The sequence below is a fragment of the Scyliorhinus torazame genome, chromosome 17 (genome assembly GCF_047496885.1).
Source record: "Scyliorhinus torazame isolate Kashiwa2021f chromosome 17, sScyTor2.1, whole genome shotgun sequence".
In the NCBI taxonomy this organism is placed as follows: Eukaryota; Metazoa; Chordata; class Chondrichthyes; order Carcharhiniformes; family Scyliorhinidae; genus Scyliorhinus; species Scyliorhinus torazame.
The window spans coordinates 135,754,675-135,779,081 of NC_092723.1; the positions used below are offsets into that span (position 1 = coordinate 135,754,675).

A 24,407-nucleotide genomic window follows, 5' to 3' on the forward strand; every position below is an offset into this window, starting at 1 on the left:
GAGAGTCGAACTCACAGAGAACTGTGTGGCAGGTTCAATAAATCAAATTGAACTAACTTCAAGGTCTGGAGTCTACTTGAGTTATAGCTGCATCCAGTTGCAGCCCATGTTATCTCAGTATGCTTAACACACCAGTGATCAAAGAGAAACACAGGCACCCTCAGCAGTCCAGTAATTTGTCCTTCCAACAATTCATCGAGATTGCTGAGGTGCCGCTCAGGGAGCAAAAAATGGCTCTGTGGTGCATGTAGTTAAGACTATAATCATGAGAGCTACGCAAGCTCAGACTGCTGCAATCTTGGCTTGGGTCACTGTCTATGTGGAGCCTGCACGTTCTCAGTGTCTGTGTGGGTTTCCTCCGGGTGCTCCGATTTCCTCCCACAAGTCCTGAAAGACGTACTTGTTAGGTGAATTAGACATTCTGAATTCTCCCTCAGTGTACCCGAACAGGCGCCGCAGTGTGGCAACTAGGGGATTTTCAAAGTAACTATATTGCAGTGTTAATATAAGCCTACTTGTGACACTCATAAAGATTGCCCCTGTTCAAAATAGTGCTGCAAATTTTCTTTTGGACTGCGCTTTATGTCCAACCTCTAATGGGACTCTGCGCCTCCTCCCTGCTCAAGCCACTAACAGGAAGCTTTGGCTTCCGCTTATATACCTTATAAATACTGGATAAAAGCAAATTACTGCAGATGCTGGCATCTGAAACTAAAGAGAAAATGCTGGAAAATCTCAGCAGGTCTGGCAGCATCTGTAGGGAGAGAAAAGAGCTAACGTTTCAAGTCCAGATGACCCTTTGTCAAAGCTAAAAGACAGAGAAAGTGGGAAATATTTATACTGTGGAGTGAGAATGAAAGGGGAGTCATAGTCACAGAAACCCAGGAAACAGGGTACTAATAGCCACAGATACCAAGGGGCAAGAGTGCTAATGGCAGTCCCACAGAGGACAAAAGGTGTGAAAGGCCAAACAGCAGAGAAACTAACATCAGAGGGTAAACTGTGACAGATGTAGATGTGGGGGTGGGGAAGCAAAGAGGAGAAAGGGTAAGGAAAGGTGGATAAGATGGGGGGGGGGGGGGGGGGGGTGGCGAGGAAAGAGGGTAAATATATATAAAGAAAGGCAAGAAAGAAAGAAATGGTAAAAGACAGTTAAAATGAAATGGGATAAGGTGGGGTCGAGCTAATCATCTGAAGTTGTTGAATTCGATGTTGAGACCGGAAGGCTGTAGCGTGCCTATCCAGAAGATGAGATGTTGTTCCTCCAGTTTGCGTTGAGCTTCACTGGAACATTGGAAATGATGTGGGATTTTCCGGCATTTTCTCTTTCGGTTTCAGATTCCAGCATCCGCAGTAATTTGCTTTTAAAACCATGGAATTCGTTACCTTCAATAGCGTTCAAGTTTTTCAAAACCCACATTTGGCATGACCTATTCACTGCTTCCTGAGTTATCTTGCATCCTCTTCTGTTCTTAGGAGGTGTTTACTAATATGAATCTTGGTCCTGCACCTGGAGTTTCACAGTAACTTCATTGCAGTGTTAATGTAAGCCTACTTGTGACACTAATAAAGATTATTATTTGCCAATTTTTAAAAAAGTGTCATGAACACTGGGCTCATGTCCACAAGCAACCAGCTTAGTGGCTTATTTTATTTCCTTTTCAGTACACAAATGTAATTTAAACACATTTTTAAGAATGCACTTTTGTTTATAATTCATAAAAGATTTTCAGACTAATGAAACCGTATTAAGATTATTTGTTCAGATTTAATCAGTTATAAAATTGCCTTTTATGCAAAACAAAACCTAAGGCAAGTGAACTTTACATTAAACAGAACATAGCAAAGTGAATACCAACCGAGTACAATCAGTTTAGCATTAATCTTACAAGCAAACTGCATTAAGGATAAATACAAATGTACAGATTGAGCAGACTCAGTCTCAGCCCAGTACCATTTTCTCATAGGCGTTGAACTCAACACAGAATTAATTAACATGTACAAAATCTGGATACTGCTCAAAGTACAACACTTTAAAAAAAAAAAAAGGGGGGAAAATGTAAAACCACAGTGAGTTTCCATCCAGAAACTTGGTGACAACTGAACAAGGCACTGTTTACCCTACTGTAACCAAATGATTGGCTGTTAACCCACAGTCAAAATTCCAGAAAGGAATTGCTTTTCATGTAATCACAGTTTCTTGCAACAAGTGACTGTCTTTCTGAAGCATTGCCTGTCTGAACCACAAGCAAATAGCATAGAATCAGTCCAGAGACCATATAGTGGCATTGATGAATCCATGATAGTGGCATTGTTTAGATCGTCATAGTGGCATTGCTGAGTCAGTGATAGTGGCACTGATGAAACCTTTAATCATATTCCATGCAACAAGAGCACATCCGGCAGAAAATAACCCAAGAGGAATTTTTTTTTGAGTTTTTTTTGCAGAGGACATATCCTTAGGTCAGCAGCAGAATCAAGCTTCTAAGAGGACAGTTTAGCGGTGCAAATGGTGGAGTGTTGGGACCCTTCACAAAGCAGTGCTCTCGGAGTCCTCATCAATGTCTTGCTGTTCGTGTTTTCCAAGTTCCATGTTGCCTGCAGCAGGCATCAACTCCACAGGACACTTTGATTCATTTGAGTCCTGGTCTTGCACAGTAGAATCAAAATCTAGCAACAAACACAAAACATTAGTCATATCCCATAAAACTCATGCAGTCAGGATAGCATTCCAGAATAAACTTCCCATAACCCAATCTTCTGAAACTTCCACCATCACAGCAAGGGCGAAGGCTTTAAAGACACACATCAAGCGCTAATTCAGTGAGTAGTGCACAATGTTGGAAATCTAACCGCTTTAAACTAAGAGAACACACCAGGAATTTCACTACTAATTGAATTTGTATATAACACTCTTCTCCCGGGAATGAAACATCACGGACCATCTACCATTATCACCTATACTGTAATATTTCCTATGCTTAACTGGTGGTAATTCAGCACCCACAAACTGTATAATTCATAGCACCTTATAAGGTATACTATTAAAGTTGGTCACAACGATATTACACAGTAATTGAAGCAATCAAATTGCTGTAATTTGTACATTAACCACTGAACAGCCCAACTGGATGCTTTTAATAGTGTAAAGAATTCAGTGTGTATGGAGGCATTTCTTCTGATGTCCAAGAATTCTCTTTACCCGTGCATTAGTATAAGTGCAGGCAAGCAGTGTGATGAATGGTTAGTAACATGGCTGGAAAGCATGCATTAAATTAACATTGAATTAGCAGGATTAATTGGCCAATCACTTGCCTAAATCTTACCATTAACTCTCCCCATTCTGCTCAAACAGTACTTTTCTGGTCAAACATCTGCATTTTTTAATAGAATAGTTTACAATTAGAAGCCATATTGCTGAAAGGCCTTTTCATGTTGGAGGAAAGCCCATACAGTGGTTAGATGCACACTAATGCATATTACCATGCTGTATGAATGCAATATCCAACAGCTCTGTGCCAGTTTTAGGGCTGCCAGGTCTCATTTTAATTAAAAAATATGAGTTCATCAATATTAGCAAAGATCAACTGTCCTCAGATAGAGTTTCTCTTAAGTGACTATCATTGAAGATCTGGAAGGGCCCAGCAGCCTACAGGCCTGAACTATCAGTACAGATCCACAACGACAGCATGGAATTCAACTGGAGGCAACTTTGGCCTATTCTCTTTGAAGTAAAAAATCTGACTTTGAAAGCAATTTAACCCACTCAGCCTATAGGAGGGTGGAATTAATTGATTATTCAGCATACACATATCTTTCAATTCTGGTGTAGGGAACACACAGTACCTGGTCTTAACACTACCTCCTGCTCTTGTTACATACGAACATATGAATTAGGAGACATATGGCCCCTCAAGCCTGCTCTGTTATTCAATAAGATTATGGCTGATTGGATTGCAACCTCAACCCCACATTCCTGCCTACCTCCGTTAACATTTTATTCCCATGATGATCAAGAATCTATTAAGCTCTGCCTTAAAAACATTCAAAGATTCTGCTTCCACTGCCTTTTGAGGAAGAGAGTTCCCGAGACTCATGACACTCAAGGGAAAAAAAGTTCTTCATCTCCATCTTAAATGAGTGACCCCCAGTTCTAGATTCTATAAGAGGAAACATCCTCTTCACATCCAACCTGTCAATAGCCCTCAGGATCTTAAAGGTTTAGATCAAACTTAACCTCTCCAACTTTTCCTTGTAAGACTGCCCACCGATTCCTGGTATTAGTCTACCAAACCTTCTGAACTATTTTTAATGGACTTATATATTTTCTTAAATAAGGAGATCAGTACTGTGCACAATTGGTGAGACCAGATGCGGTCTCACCAATGTCCTGTACGACTGAAACATAACTTTCCTACTTTTTAAAATCAATTTCCCTCATAATAAATGATAACATTCAATTAGATTTCTAATTACTTGCTGTACCTGTACACTAGTCTTTTGTGATTCATGTACTAGGACAACCAGATCCCTCTGCACCTCAGCAATCTCTCACCATTTAGATAATAAGCTTTTTTATTCTTCCTGCCAAAATGGACAATTTCACATTCGCCCACATTATACTCCATTTTCCAGAATTTTGCCCATTCACTTAACCTATCGATGTCCCTTTGTAGACTCCCTACATCCTCTTCACAATTTACTTTCCTACCTATCTTAGTGTCGCCAGCAAATTTAGCAACCATGGATAATCCTTTATCCAAGTCATTTATATAAATTGTAAAAAAAGAAATTGAGGCCCCAGCACTGATCTCTGTGGCACACCACTCGTCTTTTATCTATCAAAGGAAAGATATACTGGCATTGGAGGCAGTCCAGAGAAGGTTCATTAGGTTGATCCCGGGTATGGAGGGATTTTCTTATGAGGAGAGTTGAGTAGGTTCGGCCGGTACTCATTGGCGTTTATGAAAGGTGACCTTATTGAGACATATATGATTCTTAGGGGGCTTGAGAGGGTAGATACTGAGAGGTTGTTTCATTTTGTGGGGGAGTCTAGGACTAAAGGGCATGATCTCAGAGCAAGGTGTCACTCATTTAAAACAGAGACGAGAAACTACCCTGCACATCTTCGGGTTGTGGGGGCAAAACCCATGCAAACACGGGGAGAATGTGCAAACTCCACATGGGTCAGTGACCCAGAGCCGGGATCGAACCTGGGACGTCGGCGCCATGAGGCTGCAGGGCTAACCCACTGCACCACCGTGCTGCCCCCAATGTGTGGAGTTCTTTACTGAAGAGGGCAACAGAGGCCGTGTCTTTAAGCATCTTCAGGCTGCGATATACAGATTTTAATCAGTAAGGGAATCAAGGGTTATGAGGATAACGCAGAAAAGTGGCATTGAGGATTAACACATCAGGACGGTCATATCATTGATTAGCGGAGCAGACTCGATGGGGCGAATGGCCTATGTTTTATGGTCACATCCTGCCAACCAGAAAAACACCCATTTATGCCATCTGTTTCCTGCTCGCTAGCCAATCTTTAATCCATGCCAATGTGCTACCCCATACACAATGAGCTTTCTTTTGTTGCTCTGTGTTTTATCGCCTTAATGACGGAGAAAAACTTGGGAAGATGCAATGATAATAATGGGCTGTATGTTTTCCATGAAGCACGTCATTTCGAAAGAGTCTTGAACCTTGTGATGTCAGGGAGAACCTAATAATTTGCAATCAGAAACTTAAGTGGTCAGGAACCATCCCTTCCAAAATGTGTGAAGCACTGGGGACATTGCATGGAAAGAGACTTTGTGTAAAAAAAATGTGGATCATATAAAAGAATCACACATCCAAAAAGACAGACTACAAATGTCAAGACTTCAAGGTCTGGATGATGTGGATTTTGTGGGGGAGAGAGAAAGAGAGAGAAAGTTACTGTTTTTGGATTCTTTCAATGATATGGCTGTTGCACGTGGTGCTGACATTCTGGAATGCTAGAAGGATTTTAATAATCGGACAGCAGAAGGAAGTCCCATTCTGCTCTATTTAAAAAAAAACTTATGCTTAAGCCTTCTGAGAGCAAGTTTATTTTAATTAATCTTGTTTAAATTCAACAAATATCCTCTGAACGATGGATTCAAAATTAGACACAAACAATAGTGTCGGGAACAACGGACACCCTGGTATATTGAAAGTAATTGCTTTTCCTGCTTAGCACAAGTGGCACCTCATCAACTCACCATATGCATGGACAGCGTCAATAGGCAGCTGATCAAAGTTTCATGGGGGAGGAGACATTGAGCATGGAGATAATGATACATGCACAATTATTTTTAGAATTATACTTTATGACGGGAGCTGTGGATATTTGACAGGATTTTATTTGCTTCAAATGTTCGGTTTAATTTATTGACAATAGAAAGCAGATACTTTCTAGGAGCTCATTATGTTCGATAATTTGACTGAAATTCAGAAAAAAGCAAAACAGTGGCGTCTTTTATTATCAATTTTGACCTTAAAATGGAAAAATAAGCACTTGATGTAAATTTTAAATCATATCTTAAACAATCTACTGAGCTTGTCTTTCTGCCCATTTTTCTATCATTTTAGCTTTATTTCTAACTGCCAAATGTTACCTTAATTATTAATATGTTTTATTTACTTTCTTTATTGAGCTGTTCAGGTCCCACATTTAAAAACAGGGCACTCTGAACAGCCAAATATGACTGGAAAGTGCATTTTTATCAATTGAGGCTGAGCAGTGAGCAATGCGGGAAGGTTGATTCCTATTGTGATCGAGTGAGCCCAAATAAGATCACCATCGGCAGGTGTAACTAATGTGGAGTTAATCATAAAATCTGATCATAATCTCTCATCTATGTGGTATGAGGAAAGTTAATAAACTTGATACAGAATGAGCCCTCAATGACTAAAATATTTAAGAAAAGATGTGGACATGTCACTGGGAATCTGTTGGTCCAGAACACCCAAAGAGGTAGTACTGGAAGAAACTGAGGTTTTGAAATGCACACAACTCTCTGATCTATTATTAATAATTAAAGAGTCTTCAAACTACCATTTTAACAAAAAAAAAAGTTTAAAATGTCAAGTTGTTTTAAAAAAACTAACTGGATGTGTTTTACTTTGACAGAACTATTTCTATCAGATAGTTTATTGTGAAACAGTAAATATAACAGAATCTAGGCACAGAAACTATTCAGTTGCAACTGAAGCTAAAGGTCCGCAATGTATGCAAAATGCTGGCAAGGTTACATGCCCAAAGGAAGCAGAGGATTGTGCAATGATTCTACATTATGGTAAGGGGGGCCAATTAACATTAGAACATGCTCTAACATCCTCATGCAAACTGCAAATATGCTGAACATTACTAAAATTACAAAAGCTCCGAATGCACTACATATCTCTTCAGGCTCCCACAGCATTGCTGCCCATTCAAACCAAAAACCATTACGTAGATTAGCACAGTTACGGCAGAGTAGGGTAGGAATTCTATTCTCTAGATTAGTTCAATACAGGGATAAAGATGCAATACATAGGAATTTCAGAGGAAGAATCGGAGTTTCTAATTCAATTGAGATATATCATTACGAGATCCTATACAGTATTATAAAAGTCACTAAGTACTTCATTTAGGGTATCCTAAGGTTGTAAACGGCATTATATAAATGCAAGTCTTTCCTCCTTTCACAACATTATATCCTTGTGAATCAACTGCCACAACACTGTGCCATAACCTTCATTTTGTAACAGCTATTTTCTCCTCACCTTTGAATATTATCAGGTACCAAGTGCCACTCACACAACACACAGTTTTGAAGAACAAGGACTCTTATTCCCGAACAACAAGTTCTGATCCTGGTGTTTAAATTTTTCAAGGCCAAAGCCATCTACATCTCCGTAATCTCTTCCAGTTCAGCAATACCTCGTCCAAGACTCTCTTTTCCTTTGATCTCTTGCATATCCTTCTCTTTACTGCCACCGGCTGTTGTGCCTTCAGCCACTCTCTGTAACATCCTTCACTTCCTTGTCCTCTGTAAAACGCAAGCTTTTGATCACCCTCCTTACTCTTTCATATGGCTCACTGTCAGTATATGTCAAGCTTCTGAGAAGCACTTTGGACATTTTTCTGCACAAAGGCATGATATAAATGCAAACTGTTGGGCTGGTCTTCAAAGCTCCGAGCTTTGCTTTAGTTCTTTAGCCAATATTGACACTGCTAGTTTGCACAAGTAGATATTTCTCATGTGTGGCATATGTTGAACCCAAACGCATTGCACAAATGCAAATTTCCAACAGGACCCACAGTAATGCATTCCAGAGAATAACTCAGTTTGCCATGCCACCCAGTTGAGACAGGCTATGTCTAAACTTGCCCGAGTGTGAAGTTGTGACTTTCCCAGTCTGTCTGCATCATACCATACCCATTCTATTATAGAGCTGATCAGCAGTGTGGAGTTTGGTGTGGGATAGGCATATGAAAAGGGAGGGGAGTGGAGAGAAAGGGGATGGAAAATAAGATCTCTGTCACGCTGTTACAATGACATTGCACTACAAGTCCCACTCTTTATCATAAGACTGCTGCAGTGATTTTGGACTCAATATTAATTTAATATTCCAGTTGACTCTCCATTATTTGATGCTGCCTTTCACACAATAAAAATGTGACATCTGCAGAGTTCTAGATTACTATACACATTTTGTTATTGTAGGCTTTCATTTTTGGGGATAAGAGTTGTAAGATTTCATTTTCCTCTCTTCTCCCCAATGCACAGTTCACTCCACTTGTACACAATGGCAATGTTATTTCTCCATGGGTTGCTTAGTGAAAGGGCTGTGCTATAAAGTAAATCATCACTAAATATAGTCATGCACATCAAGAGTCACAAAACCAAGCCTTTCACCACTTGTCTCATGTGAAACTATTCTAAAGGGAAGGAAGAGTACAATACGAACATTGGGGAGCTTGATCGCCAAGTGTTGGACTTAACTTTGTACACAGATGTTGCAAAAAAATAAATCAGGCGCTAATTTTAGCATGAATCAAAAGCACATCAGACACAACTTTGACAAAGCATTGCCCAGCGAGCAACAGCAGGACTAGTTGCTAGTGCAAAGGGTTTGAAAACTACAAACCTCGAGGCAGAGTCTCCTCCAAAACCTGTGAAGGCATTGGCAGGTAAAATTATTAGTCACAAATTAATCCACTGCATTAATATCAACTCAATCATACATGGGAAAGATTCTTTTTGAAAGACTAATCATTTCTAATGACTAAAAGAACATAAGTTAAATTCTAGTTTTAGTTTCCGAGTATAAAAATCCAAACTTGAATCTGCACAACCTCTTCATGTACAGTTCCCCTCATCGGAAACATTTTCAAAAATTCTTTAGGACATAGGCTTTGCTGGGCAATGTCAGCATTTGTTGCCCATCTCGAATTGCCTTGGAGAAGGTGGCGCCACCTTCTTGATTCACTGCAGTACATGTGGTGCAGGTACACCCACACTGCTGTGGTGCCGGTATACCCACACTGCTGTTAAGGAGGGAGTTCCAGGAATTTGACAGTGACTGTGAAGGAACAGCAATATAGTTCCAAATCTGAATGGTGTCTGGTTTAGAGGAGGTGATGATATTCCCATGCATGAGCTGTCCATGTCCTTCAAGGTGGTAGACGTCATGGGTATGGATGGTGCTGTCAAAGGAGCCCCGTTGAGTTGCTGTAGTGTATCTTGTGGGTCAGTGATACAGGGAGTGAACATTTAAAGTGGTGGATGGGGTGCCAATCAGAGCTGCTTTGCTCTGGATGATGTCAAGCTTCTCGAATGATGTTTGAGCTGTACGCATCCAGGCAAGTAGAGAGTATTCCATCACACACCTGGCCTATGCTTTGTAAATGGTTGACAGGCTTTGAGGAGAACAGAGCAGTGTTACTCAATGCAGAATTCACAGCCTCTGACCTGCTCTCGTAGCCACAGTATTCATATGGCGAGTCTAGTTCAGCTTCTGGCTGATGGTAACCCCAGAATGCCGATAGTGGGGGATTCAGCGATGATAATGCCATTGAATGTTATGGGCAGATGGTTTAATCCTCTCTTGTTGGAGATGGTTATTGCGTGGCACCAGTGTGGCATGAATGTTATTTGCCACTTATCAGCCAAGCATGAATGTTACCCAGGTCTTGTTGGATATGGCCAGGAACCACTTCAGTATCAAAGTTGCAAATGATGCTGAACATTGCGCAACATTAGCGAACATTCCCATTTCTGACATTATGATGGAGTGAAGGAAGGTAATAGTTGAAGCAGCTGTGGATGTTTGGGCCTGGGACATTGCCTGGAGAAACGTCTGCAATGAGGTCGTGGGGCTCAGATGATCGACCTCCAACAATCACAACCGTCTTCCTTTGCGCCAGGTATGACTCCACCTGTACTTCTCTCACACATCCCTTGCCTTCTATTAAAGCACCTCGTACTTCCTTCTGATTCATTGGCACCATTGGAGTCTGCTCAATCATTCACCCCAGTCCTATTCCACAGGAATTTTCTCGCAAAACCTTTCTACCTTGCAACATGCCCTTCTGTCTTGAAATTATTCTTTAAAAACATTTGGTTTTGGTGTCTGCCCTTTCTCCCATTAAGTATTACTTGTTTTGTCATTAAGAAAGTTTTAAAGATCCCTCGAGAACCTCTGCCGTTAACTGACCTAACAATTTAATTTTTCTATTTAGTACATTAAATCTTCAAAATGATTAAGAGTTTAGATTTCTAGAAATATAATACCATTGCACTGGAGTGAGAATCTGGCCCCCAATTATTTCCTGTTTGCACATGCGGAAGACAAATTATAAATACCTGTTGGTTATTTGAAAATACTTACCAGTAACTATTTTTGAAGCTGTAGCTGCCACATTGGATGGTGCATTCTCTGCAGGAATGGAACAGTTTGTTGCAGGCGCTGCTACAGGTGGCTGTGGAGGTGGTGGAACATTGGGCCGACTTCTTGGTTTTGGTACTGGTCGTGCTCTCGGCAAAGTGGCAAATTGTGGGGGAAGTGAATGGAGGTCCTGATTTGCTGGGAAGACATGAGAATGCGTGGAGTGCTGAGTTAGGTGGAAGCTCGCACTATGTGCCCCTAATGGAGGCGTGTTGGGGGGAGTTGGTGTGTCAGGTGGGCTATTGGACGACTGATCCATTCCTTGCTCACAAGGTGCTTTAATTGGATATGGATTGACAGGCTGTGGAGGAGGTTGAGGTGGGGGGTGACTGGGAGCATGAATTACCATTTGATTACTAGAATGCCTGCGTGGCTGGATTGTAGGTTGAGAAAATGACTGGCCATGGGATTGAACAGGACTCCGGTTTCCAGGCTGACCGGCAACTTGGTTAGGCTGCTTTGGTGAATGTGAGGAAGTTTGGTTAGCAGGCTGGTTTGTTCCATGACCCAGAGGCTGTCCAGGAGGTGGATTTGAAGGTTTTGGTGGAGCAGGAGCAGGCTTTTTTGTTGCTTAAAGGAGGAAAAAAATATGTCATATAGTTTGAACATTGAAGACACAAGATCACAAGCTAATTGTAGATGAGGAAGGCATTCAGCTCATTGTAATTCATTTATTCCCCAAAACTCTAAAGTCCCACAATTGTAGCCAATTGTTTCCTTAGTGATTCTGATTCCAAAGTTATCCACACCCCTATCAATTCCATGCTGATATCAGCCCTAAATTTACTAAAATGAGCCAGTTTTCCAATAGTCTGCTTTTGTAATTTAGTTTAAATAATGTTCATAATGTACTTTTATCCATTCCATAACTATCATATATGGGTCTATTCGAGCACCTCCTCTGGAAAAGGGAAAAGGAAGGAAAATGAGGGCTTTTTCCAATGGAGCAGAGTAGGTCAAGGGCTGGGTGTATGAGGGAGAGACCACTGAATCTTTTAAAGGAAATTACAGAACTATGATGGAAGAATAGGACATTCAGATTGTTTGGAGTGTATTCTAAGAAAGTATTAATGCTTGATCTGGCATCTCAATTATAAGCACTGCACAGGAGGCCATTCAATCACCTGGTATGTGCCTCCACTTTTGATGAGCAATCCCAGTTTTCTTTCCCTATACCCTTGCAATTTTTTCGCCTTACATATTTCTCCAAGTTCCTTTTGAAGGCTACTATTGAATCTGTATCCACCATCCTAATGATTCTACATTCCAACCACGCATTGCATAACATATCCTCACACTAGCGCAGGTTCTTTTGACATTCCCTTAAATCTGTGCCCTCTGATTTTCGTCCCCATAGCAAGTGGAAAGGTTCTCTTTATTTACTCGATCAATCCTTTCATGATTTTAAAAACTTCGATCAAAGATTTTCCTAGTCTTCTCTGCAATAAAGAGAACTCTGGCTTCTTTAGCCTATCCGTGTAACTGCAATCCTTCATCCCTGAAACTATTCTTGTCAATCTCTTTCCACCCTCTCCAAAGCCTTCACATTCTTCAGAAAGCACATTGCTCATAATTGGACCTATACTCCAGCTGAGACCAAACTAGTGGTGTTTTATCCAAGTTTAGTACAACTCACTGGCTTTCAACTCTGTGTCCCCATTTATAAAACCCAGCATCACATACGCTTTATTAATTCCTTTCTTAGCAAAATAATTTATGCACAAACCCCCCATGGTCTCTCTTTGCATTACCTTTCAAAATGCACCATTTAATGTACTGGCTCTCCTCATTCTTCCTATTAAAATATATCCCCTCACACTTCTCTGCAGTGAAATTCATCTGCCACACAACCCCCATTCCTCCAGACTGTGTTCTTTTGAAGTTGAACTTCCTTACTGTTACTACACTTAAATATTTTATATCTTCAATTTAAAAATTGCCCTGTACTCCAAGGTCTAAGTCGATGATGTATATCAAAAAACGAAGTAGACCTAGTTCCATCATCACTCACCTGTGGCCTGTAATCTAGTGACAATAGTAGGCCTTGGGTGGGTGTGATACCACCAACCACTTACTCAGTGATGCTGCCGTTCAATAGAGCTACTGACCCCCGATTGGCCACCAGCTCTCCATCCCCTCAAGGTCCAGGATCCCATAGAAGGCACGTTGATGCCCAGTTAAGAGACCAAAGTACTTAATTAGATGGGCCTTACTTAAACAAACGTGATGTGGGCTCTTGCTCAGCAGACCCCCCCATCATGTCCATGATATCCAGCCTCCGGTTTTATTCTTCAGCCAATTTTGTAACCATACTGCTACTGCTCCTTTAACCCCATGAACTTCAAACTTTATAACAAGCCTAATCTATGGTACTTTATCAAATACTTTTTTATCAACTATCGTTCCCTCACCATCCTCTGTGTCACAAAATCAAGTTAGTTAAGCACAATTTTCCCTGAACCTAGGTTCAATATTCTTCCTTATTTTTAAACAAGGGTGTAATATTTACAATCCTCCAGTCCTCTGGCATCACCCCTTATTCAAAGAGGATTGTGGTCAACACCGTGACAATTTTTAAATTTACTTGCAGAAATTATATGGTTACTTGAGGCAATTAATTCCAGGGCTGTGGAGTGGGAGGATGATGGGAATGACTGGGTTGCATTACTAAGTGTTGGCATAGACCTGTTGGGCCAAATGACCTCTTTCTGTGCAGTGATGACTAGTATGTCCTCTTTAGGTTTTTCCCCATTCAGCATCATAAAAAAGCTGTGGCAAAGATGGCATTCCCCAGCAGTGAAATCTTCAAGTTTAATACTAAACTAAAATTATCTATATTACGTATTCTCAAACATAGGACATGGTACTAGTAAGTAGCTCTAAATGCTAGTCATCTGTCATGAAAACTCACCTCTTCTGATTATATGTGGACTAGGACCAGTTGTAATTGGTCCTGCAGCAACATTGAGCTGATTGGGCCCTGTGCCAGTTGGTTGTGATGGACTCTGCCCTGCACTGGCCGTGCTAGTCTCATTTCTCACAGATGGTGGAGTGTTAGTAACATCTTTGGTCTTTGAAAGGCTGAAGGAAAAAAAGGATTATCTGAGATTTGAATAGAATGTGAACTCTATAAAATACAACATTCCACAAAAGGCTGGAAAGGTGCAACTGCTTGATTCGGACATTTGTCTATTTTAATTATCCATATATAATTCAAGGTGCTGAAACATTTGAAGTTGCTGGATCCTACAACTGTTTGTGCTAACTAAAATCACTTTTAAACATCACTAAGGGTGAAAAGAGAGAGATTAAGTCAAATTTGTATCAAACATAACCAGAAACTTAAGCTGCCCTGGGAATTGCCTCATTAAATCCTGTGAAAATACAGTTCAGCAGTGCGATTGATGGTATGAGTCAAAAGTGATTTCCTGAAGTCATTTTTTCCTAATCTATCACTCGATTGGTGATGCAGTAACTAATGTGCTAGCATCTGATTAAATGCATTCCAAGAGTTATTTGCCAGCTACAATGCTGGGGTAGGTATTGTGAGAAGGAAAAAAAAGGCAAGAAAGGGATGGGTTAAATACATTTCAATTTAGCATAGTGGATCAAAAGGTGAAAAAACAGGTAAAATATAGTCAGTGAATTTTTTTTAAAAAGAGTATAACAGTGGAAATTTAGCAGAGTTTACAGTAGTTTCCAGCCAAGCTTATATACTACATCTTTCACAAAGGTTACAGAAGGTAGACCAGGCATATCCTACTCAGTTTGGTTTCAGAATCTATAGTGATAAATCTCACTCAAAACAAATCAACTTTTTCATCAGATCGTTATCAGTCTCTGATTTCACTTTAACATTCCCCAATGTTGGTAGTAGCTCTGACCTTTTTTGGAAGAAGACATTCCCTAGTCTCTCACCTTCATGAAAGCTATAAAGCACCCATCCCCCTTTAGCATTTCAACACATCTTCAACTTTCAAAGCAAACACAGCTGGTCTATCCAGTAACACTGGTAAAACAAGTTTTTGTAAATTTGTGCTGAGGGTTCGAGTATATCCTGTAGAGAAACTAGCGCAAAGCAGAACATGTTGATGCACAGCTCTGTGAAAGCAACAAACCAGGCTACTGACAATCTCAGAACACAGCTGAAATGTTGAGGGAAAGCCACATAACGAAGTTGGCTTGATTAGAAATAAAAATCATATGCTGAATGCGTAAACTTTTCTTAACCTTATCCATCCCATAAGAGACTACTCATCTGATGGGATAGAAATGTAAATTACAACAGAGCAGTTTAGATGCAAAATCTAGCATTCGTGAAGCATTGGTGGCAAGTGTCACATTCAAGTGAACGCATATCAGTTTAAAAATACCTAAAGAATTCCTGTTGCATGAATCACGTCTCTAGAAACAGGAACTCAAGAGAAAACAGTGTAGGAAATTGCAAAAAATTGAATTGAAATAATCCCTCAATACAGTCGTTATAACTAATTTGAGAGAGGGGTCAATATTAGTAAATTCCATTTAAATCAAAAAATCTGGAATGTTCATGTTTCTTTTAAAGATATTGACCCAGAATTTCCTTGAGCATGCAGTATATGTGAAGGTACAGGAAACGGGTGTAGGCCATCCTCTGTCTCAAAGAAATGGCCACAAAGATTCCATCGGAGGAATGGAAGAGTTGTTACCCCTGCTCTCCCTGATGCATTAAAAGAAAAGATCAGCCAGATTGGTCCAGCAGATGACACCATCTTTTGTGCCCCTGTACATCAGGAAGACAGGCATTGAGCCTGTAGAAATGTTCCAGACTCGGTTCAAGGCTGAAACACTCCAATTCAGGAATTCCTCTGGTCTCAGCGTAATTGGCTGACTTATAAAGGAGACAATTTCTCATGTTCTCAGTGTTGCAACAAGGCCCATCAGATATACCTGCATGTAGCCTGTTTAGTTGTGCATTTTGTTCCCCATCTCCAAACAGTTGCCCACATGTTAATACTGGTGGAGCTGCCATTATGCAATATGGCCTGACCTCAAGATCTTCGACTGTATTGGGGGCTTGGGACAGTGGCAGGGCTAGTGCAGCAGGGTCACTTATTTGGAGTACACTAATGCACAATTATAAATATCAAGTTCTAGTTCTCTTTGTCCAATGACTTCTGCAATTAGCGTAATCTTCCACAGAACTGCAACCAAGTAAACTTGGGACAACAATGACTTCTAGTTGGTAAAAGGACATTTCATGCACATAATTGATATAAAGTACTGATATTCAGTCTGCCGACATTCCAATCCTAAAGCCAGAAGAACCAGGCAAAGACCCAAAAAGTTATCACAAAATCCTGCAATCACCCCAAACATTCATCCTTAACTAGATAAAACTGGTTTTAGAAGCGCCACCCCTAAATGAGCAGGCAAGCTTTAGAGAAGGAGGAAACTGCTCTGATTAGGTTGAATATTGCACGACCATCACCGGGATGGGCCTCCAGAAGTAATTCAGGTGGAGCTGCCTTCGTAACATGGTCATTGACATACAACGCTGTCTGGTGTGAAGGTCTGCTATTGAAGCTTTCAACAATCATTCAATGCTGCAAAACTTAGATTTACCAATGGCCTACTGAGCAACTGCAAGTTCCACATCTTTGGTAAGACCAGCTGAACACAAATGTTCACAAACGGTCTGCTACAGGGTTCAGTGAGTGTGTAAACGTTTTGTTCGAAATCGATATGGGGAGTATGGCCGACATGAAATCCTTCAATTTTGTACATGCTGATGACATAGCAATAATGACACGGGAAACATTTAGGAAGCAAGAAGGACACTCACAAGCAACCTGAACTACTGGAATGCTGCTTCTGAGCTTGGTGCCTCCACCCAATCCAAAGTCGCAAGTTTGTTCACGTTTCATTTTAACAACAATGCTTTAAGGTGCCTCACATTTCCTTCTGTGGAATGCAATTTACCCATGTTCAGGTAGGTGGTTTGAAGTGTGTCTACTTCAATGCCAGGAGTATACGAAATAAGGTAGGGGAACTGGCAGCATGGGTTGGTACCTGGGACTTCGATGTTGTGGCCATTTCGGAGACATGGATAGAGCAGGGACAGGAATGGTTGTTGCAGGTTCCGCGGTTTAGGTGTTTTAGTAAGCTCAGAGAAGGAGGCAAAGAGGGGGAGGTGTGGCACTGCTAGTCAAAAACAGTATTACGGTGGCGGAGAGGATGCTAGATGGGGACTCTTCTTCCGAGGTAGTATGGGCTGAGGTTAGAAACAGGAAAGGAGAGGTCACCCTGTTGGGAGTTTTCTATAGGCCTCCAAATAGTTCGAGGGATGTAGAGGAAAGGATGGCGAAGATGATTCTGGATAAGAGCGAAAGTAACAGGGTAGTTATTATGGGAGACTTTAACTTTCCAAATATTGACTGGAAAAGATATAGTTCGAGTACATTAGATGGGTCGTTTTTTGTACAATGTGTGCAGGAGGGTTTCCTGACACAATATGTTGACAGGCCAACAAGAGGCGAGGCCACTTTGGATTTGGTTTTGGATAATGAACCAGGCCAGGTGTTAGATTTGGAGGTAGGTGAGCACTTTGGGGACAGTGACCACAATTCGGTGGCGTTTACATTAGTGGTGGAAAGGGATAAGTATACCCCGCAGGGCAAGAGTTATAGCTGGGGGAAGGGCAATTATGATGCCATTAGATATGACTTGGGGGGGGGGGGGGGGGGGGGGAGATAGGTTGGAGAAGTAGGCTGCAAGTGTTGGGCACACTGGATATGTGGAGCTGGTTTAAGGAACAGCTACTGCGTGTTCTTGATAAGTACGTACCGGTCAGGCAGGGAGGAAGGCGTCGAGCGAGGGAACCGTGGTTTACCAAAGAAGTGGAATCTCTTGTTAAGAGGTAGAAGGAGGCCTATGTGAAGATGAGGAGTGAAGTTTCAGTTGGGGCGCTTGATAGTTACAAGGTAGCGAGGAAGGATCTAAAGAGAGAGCTAAGACGAGCAAGGAGGGGACATGAGAAGTATTTGGCAGGTAGGATCAAGGAAAACCCAAAAGCTTTCTATAGGTATGTCAGGAATAAAAGAATGACTAGGGTAAGAGTAGGGCCAGTCAAGGACAGGGATGGGAAGTTGTGTGTGGAGTCTGAAGAGATAGGCGAGATACTAAACGGATATTTTTCGTCAGTATTCACTCAGGAAAAAGATAATGTTGTGGAGGATAATGCTGAGACCCAGGCTATTAGAATAGATGGCATTGAGGTACGTCGGGAAGAGGTGTTGGCAATTCTGGACAGGCTGAAAATAGATAAGTCCCCGGGGCCTGATGGGATTTATCCTAGGATTCTCTGGGAAGCCAGGGAAGAGATTGCTGGGCCTTTGGCTTTGATTTTTATGTCATCATTGGCTACAGGAATAGTGCCAGAGGACTGGAGGATAGCCAATGTGGTCCCTTTGTTCAAGAAGGGGAGTAGAGACAACCCCGGCAACTATAGACCGGTGAGCCTCACGTCTGTTGTGGGTAAAGTCTTGGAGGGGATTATAAGAGACAAGATTTATAATCATCTAGATAGGAATAATATGATTAGGGCTAGTCAGCATGGCTTTGTGAAGGGTAGGTCATGCCTCACAAACCTTATCGAGTTCTTTGAGAAGGTGACTGAACAGGTAGATGAGGGTAGAGCAGTTGATGAGGTGTATATGGATTTCAGTAAAGCATTTGATAATGTTCCCCACGGTAGGCTATTGCAGAAAATACGGAGGCTGGGGATTGAGGGTGATTTAGAGATGTGGATCAGAAATTGGCTAGCTGAAAGACAGAGGGTGGTGGTTGATGGGAAATGTTCAGAATGGAGTTCAGTTACAAGTGGCGTACCACAAGGATCTGTTCTGGGGCCGTTGCTGTTTGTCATTTTTATCAATGACCTAGAGGAGGGCGCAGAAGGGTGGGTGAGTAAATTTGCAGACGGCACTAAAGTCGGTGGTGTTGTCAACAGTGCGGAAGGATGTAGCAGGTTACAGAGGGACATAGATAAGCTGCAGAGCTGGGCTGAGAGGTGGCAAATGGAGTTTAATGTAGAGAAGTGTGAGGTGATTCACTTTGGAAGGAATAACAGGAATGCGGAATATTTGGCTAATGGTAAAGTTCTTGGAAGTGTGGATGAGCAGAGGGATCTAGGTATCCATGTACATAGATCCCTGAAAGTTGCCACCCAGGTTGATAGGGTTATGAAGAAGGCCTATGGAGCGTTGGCCTTTATTGGTAGAGGGATTGAGTTCCGGAGTCATGAGGTCATGTTGCAGCTGTACAAAACTCTAGTATGGCCGCATTTGGAGTATTGCGTACAGTTCTGGTCACCGCATTATAGGAAGGACGTGGAAGCTTTGGAGCGGGTGCAGAGGAGATTTACCAGGATGTTGCCTGGTATGGAGGGAAAATCTTATGAGGAAAGGCTGATGGACTTGAGGTTGTTTTCGTTAGAGAGAAGGTTAAGAGGAGACTGAATAGAGGCATACAAAATGATCAGGGGGTTAGATAGGGTGGACAGTGAGAGCCTTCTCACGCGGATGGAAATGGCTAGCACGAGGGGACATTGCCTTAAACTGAGGGGTAACAGATATAGGACAGAGGTCAGAGGTAGGTTCTTTACGCAAAGAGTGGTGAGGCCGCGGAATGCCCTACCTGCAACAGTAGTGAACTCGCCAACATTGAGGGCATTTAAAAGTTTATTGGATAAGCATATGGATGATAATGGCATAGTGTAGGTTAGATGGCTTTTGTTTTTTGACTTCCCATGTCGGTGCAACATTGTGGGCCGAAGGGCCTGTACTGCGCTGTATCGTTCTATGTTCTATGATCTTCACCCAAAATACCTAGGCATCCCCATGGATAGGAGTTTCACTTATCAGCTTTAACTCAGCAACACTATCCAAAAGTAAAAACTAGCAAGGACCTGGTTCCAAAACCTACTGGAATGTATGGGGAAAATTAAGCACAACCAGAATAGTTCATACTTCAACAGTAGCCCAAGTTTACGCTGTAGAATAATGCTCTCCTGCCTTATGGTCCTATGGCCATGACACAATGATTGTAGGCATGCAGCTAAATGTTGCTATGACAACGTAGTTGATTAAAGATATTGATAGAATATTGAGGAAAGATATTAGCACAGATGATAAAGAATCTATATGGGCCGAGTTAAGAAACACCAAGGGACAAAAAACATTCACTGGAATGGTATACAGACCACCAAACTGCAGTGGTAATGTTGGGAATAGCATTAGACAGGAAATCAGAGATTCATGTGATAAAGGAACATCTGTGATTATGGGTGACTTTAATCTGCATATAGATTGGGTGAGTCAAATTAGTCACAGTACAATAGAGGAGAAATTTCTGGAGTCTATACAGGATGGTTTTCTGGACTAATATGTTGCGGAATCAAGGGAACAGGCCATCTCAGACTGGATGTTGTGCAATGAGAAAGGGTTAGTTGGCAATCCAGTTGTGAGAACCCTTGCGATGAGTGATCATAATATGATAGCATTCTTTATCAAGGTGGATAGTGAGGTAGTTGATTCTTAGGCCAGGGTCCTGAACCTCAATAAAAGGTAACTATCATGGTATGAGACATGAGCTGGCTATGATGGACTGGGAAACATTACTGAAAGGGAGGACAGCAGACAGTCAGTGACATGCATCTAGGAATGAAGAGGCAAACGCCAAAAGTTGTTAATCCTATTTGGCACTAGAATGAAAGGAAACTGCGGACAAACCATGGCTTACAAGAGAAATTTGAGATAGTATTAGATTCAAATAAGAGGTATACAAATTAGCAAGAAAAAACAATAGACCCGAGGATTGGGAACAGATTAAATTTACCAAAGGCAGACCAAGGGATTGATTAAAGGGAAAATACAATATGAAAGTAGGCTAGCGGGGAACATAAAAACTGACTGTAAAAGTTTCTATAGCTATGTAAATTGAAAAACGAATGTAAGCCCCTTTGTCAGAATCGGGGGAATTCATAACAGGGAGCAAAGAAATGGCTGAGGAACTCATTTCATACTTGGCTTCGGTCTTCACAAAGGAAGACATGAATAATGTACCGGAAATTCTGAGAAACACAAGTTTCAGTGAGGAGCTGAAGGAAATTAGTATTCGTAAATAAATGGTTTTGGGGAAATTAATGGGGTTGAATGCAGATAAATCTCCAGGGCCTGATAATCTTCATCCCAGAGTACTTGAAGTGGCCCTAGAAATAGTTAATCCAATGGTGGTCATTTTCTAAAATTATTTGGACTCTGAAATGGTTCCTACAAACTGGAGGGTAGCTATTATAAACCCGCTATTCAAAAAGTGAGGGAGAGAGAAAACAGGGAACTATAGATCAGTGAGCCTAATGTCGGTAGCAGGGAAGCTGTTAGAGTCCATTATCAGTAGCTTGTGACAGAGCCCGCTAGAGAACAGGCAATTCAGGATTTGGTGATATGTAATGAGGCAGACTTGATCAGGGAACTTAAGGTGAAGGAACCCTTAGGGGGCAGTGACCACAACTTAAAATAAAATTAATCCTGCAGTTTGAGAGGAAAAAGCTGGAATCAGATGCAATGGTATTACAATTAAATGAAGGTAACTACAAAGACATGAGGGAGGAGCTGGCCATAGTGGATTGGAAGGGGAGCCTAGCAGGGAAGACAGTGGAACAGCAACTGCAGGAGTTTTTGGCTGTTATTTGGTAATCACAACATAAATTCATCCCAAGGAGGAGAAAACATGCTAAGGGAAGGACAGGGCATCCATGGCTGGTGAGGCAAGTCAAGGGCAGCATAAAAACAAAAAAAAAAGCATACAAAATTAAGCCAGAGGATTGGGAAGCCTTTAAAAGCAAGCAGAGGACAATTAAAAAAGCAGTAAGTGGGGAGAAGATGACATATATGAATAGATATTGGACCACTGGAAAATGAGGCTGGAGAAGTAGTAATGGGAAACAAAGAAATGTCAGAGGAACGGAGTTGTTACTTTGCATCAGTCTTCACGGTGAAAGACATCAGCGGGAAACCTGAACTACAAGAGAATCAGGGGGGGGGGAAAGAGGCGAGTGTAGTGGCCATCACTAAGGAGAAGGTTCTGGGGAAACTGAAAGGTCTGAAAGTGAATACATCACCTGGATTGGATGGACTACACCCCAGGGATCTAAAGGAGATAGCTGAGGAGATTGTGGAGCATTGGTGGTGATCTTTCAGGAATCACGTGGCAGGGAGCGGCCCAGAGGACTACATGCAGCTGGTGGCTTGTGGTGTGCCTTAGGGGTACCGGTGTTGGGCCCACAACTTTTCACAACATACATTAACAATCTGGAAGAAGGAATTGAGGGCACTGTTGCTAAGTCTGCAGATGATACAAAGATATTTAGAGGGACAAGTAACATTGAGGAAGTATGGTGGCTGCAGAAGATCTTGGACAGGCTAAGAGAGTGGGCAAAGAATTGGCAGATGGAATATAATTTGGATCTTCTTGAAACTTACAGGATACTGTGAGGCCTGGATAGAGTGGACGTGGAGAGGATGTTTCCACTAGTAAGAAAAACTAGAACCAAAGGGCCCAGCCTCAGACTGAAGGGACGATCCTTTAAAACAGAGATGAGGAGGAATTTCTTCAGCCAGAGAGTGGTGAATCTGTGGTGATCTTTGCCGCAGAAGGCCGTGTACTAAATGATCTGTTCGCAGAAAATACTTTTCACTGTACCTCGGTGCGCGTGACAATAACAAATCCAATCCGAGTGTCTGCAAGACGGAAATAGATAGGTTCTTGATTAATAAGGAGATCAGGGGTTATGGGGAGAAGGCAGGAGAACGGGATGAGAAAATATCAGCTATGATTGAACGGCGGAGCAGATTCGATGGGCAGAGTGGCCTAATTCTGCTCCTAAGTCTTATGATCTGATCAAGGATTTCTTAGCACAGCATTTGGAAAGCAGTGGTATAGTGAGACACAGTCAGCATGGATTTACGAAAGGGATATCATACTTGACAAATCTACTAGAATTCTTTGAAGATGTAACTATTGGGGTTGACCAGGGAGAACTGGTGGATGTGGTTTATTTAGACTTTCAGAAGGCTTTCGACAAGATCTCACATAGCATAATGCTATGTAAAGTTAAAGCATATGGGATTACGATAGTGTCTCGAGATGGATAGAAAGCTGGTTAGCAGATAGGAAGTAAAAAGTTGGAATAAGTGGGTTTTTTTGATTGGCAGGCAGTGACTAGTGGGGTACCACAGGGATCTGTGCTAGGCCCCCAAATGTTCACATTATATATTAATGATTTGGAGAGAATAGGATCAAAGGCTATGGGGAGAAAGCAGATCAGGCTATTGAGTTGGATGATCAGCCATGATCGTGATGAATGGTGGAGCAGGCTCGAAGGGCCAAAAGGCCTCCTCCTGCTCCTAACTGCTATATATCTATGTATCTCTACGTAGAGGGGCCTCAATGGGAAACGCGCAGCCGAATCCGCATATATCCCCGTTTTGCACACTGAGGAGCTCCGCTTGCTGGAACTCCTCAGTGTAGTGAGAGATCACCGAGGCCCCCGCACCTCCCCAACACCCGTGCAGGGCATCCCGGCCCGATCACACCCGCGTAAATAATTCCAGCGTGGCACCAAGGCACTGCCAGGGTGGCATAGGCAGGGTGCCAGAGCCAGGGTGCCCAGATGATACTAGCCATGCCTGGGTATCACCCTGCCAAAAAGTCATGCACCTGGGGGTCTCCGATCTCCTGTGAGATCTCCACGATTGCAGTTCCATCTGCTCCCCTTTATGGAGACCAGTACTGAACAGCACTCGCCCGAGGTCTCAGAGGCAAAGGAGAATGATTCCATGCCTCGGGTACCTTGGAAATCTACACATTAAAGTGAGACTAACCTGCAGGATTCACATCACACCGTCTGGCGAGATTATGTTACATCTCGTGAGGTGTCAGGCAGCACAGTTGTGCAGTGGTTAGCACTGCTGCCTCACAGCGCCGAGGACCCGGGTTCAATCCCAGCCCCGGGTCACTGTCCTTGTGGAGTTTGGACGTTCTCCCAGTGTCTGCGTGGGTCTCACCCCCACAACACAAAAGGATTTGCAGGGTAGGTGAATTGGCCATGCTAAATTGCCCCTTAATTGGAAAAAAAAAAAGGAACTGGGCACTCTAAATTTAAAAAAAAAATCTTGTGAGGCGTTGCAAACCGGGTAGATCCTGGGAGGGGGTCTCCCGGCTTTTATCGGCAAGCTGCTTTTCGGGCGCAGTGTGGCCATTACATTGCACCCAAGAATTTGAAAATCTAAAAAACTGCAGTCCAGGAACAATCCTAAAGTGGTTTGTATTAGATTCAATCATAAAATTAATCTCTATAAAAATTAGTTAATTATAACTTTAATCAAGTGTGATGTTAGGGGTAGGTGGTGGCC

The 24,407-nt window shown here is 42.0% G+C and overlaps 1 protein-coding gene across 6 annotated transcripts in view; it reads right to left on the minus strand.

The window, feature by feature from the left end:
* Positions 1-1,748: 1,748 nt before the first annotated feature.
* The window catches only part of arhgap17a (Rho GTPase activating protein 17a), a 169,255-nt gene continuing 146,596 nt past the window's right edge, over positions 1,749-24,407 (minus strand). For 3 of the 6 annotated variants that reach the window (XM_072481116.1, XM_072481111.1, XM_072481112.1), the window contains 3 exons: positions 13,865-14,034; positions 10,897-11,523; positions 1,749-2,670 (listed from right to left, as the gene is read on the minus strand). In XM_072481116.1, coding sequence (XP_072337217.1) covers positions 2,531-2,670; positions 10,897-11,523; positions 13,865-14,034 — 937 coding nt within the window. In that variant the 3' untranslated portion in view covers positions 1,749-2,530. Of the gene's footprint in view, positions 2,671-3,326; positions 3,375-9,153; positions 9,179-10,896; positions 11,524-13,864; positions 14,035-24,407 lie in introns of all 6 variants that reach the window. The other 3 variants (XM_072481113.1, XM_072481114.1, XM_072481115.1) reach the window with 3 other exon arrangements.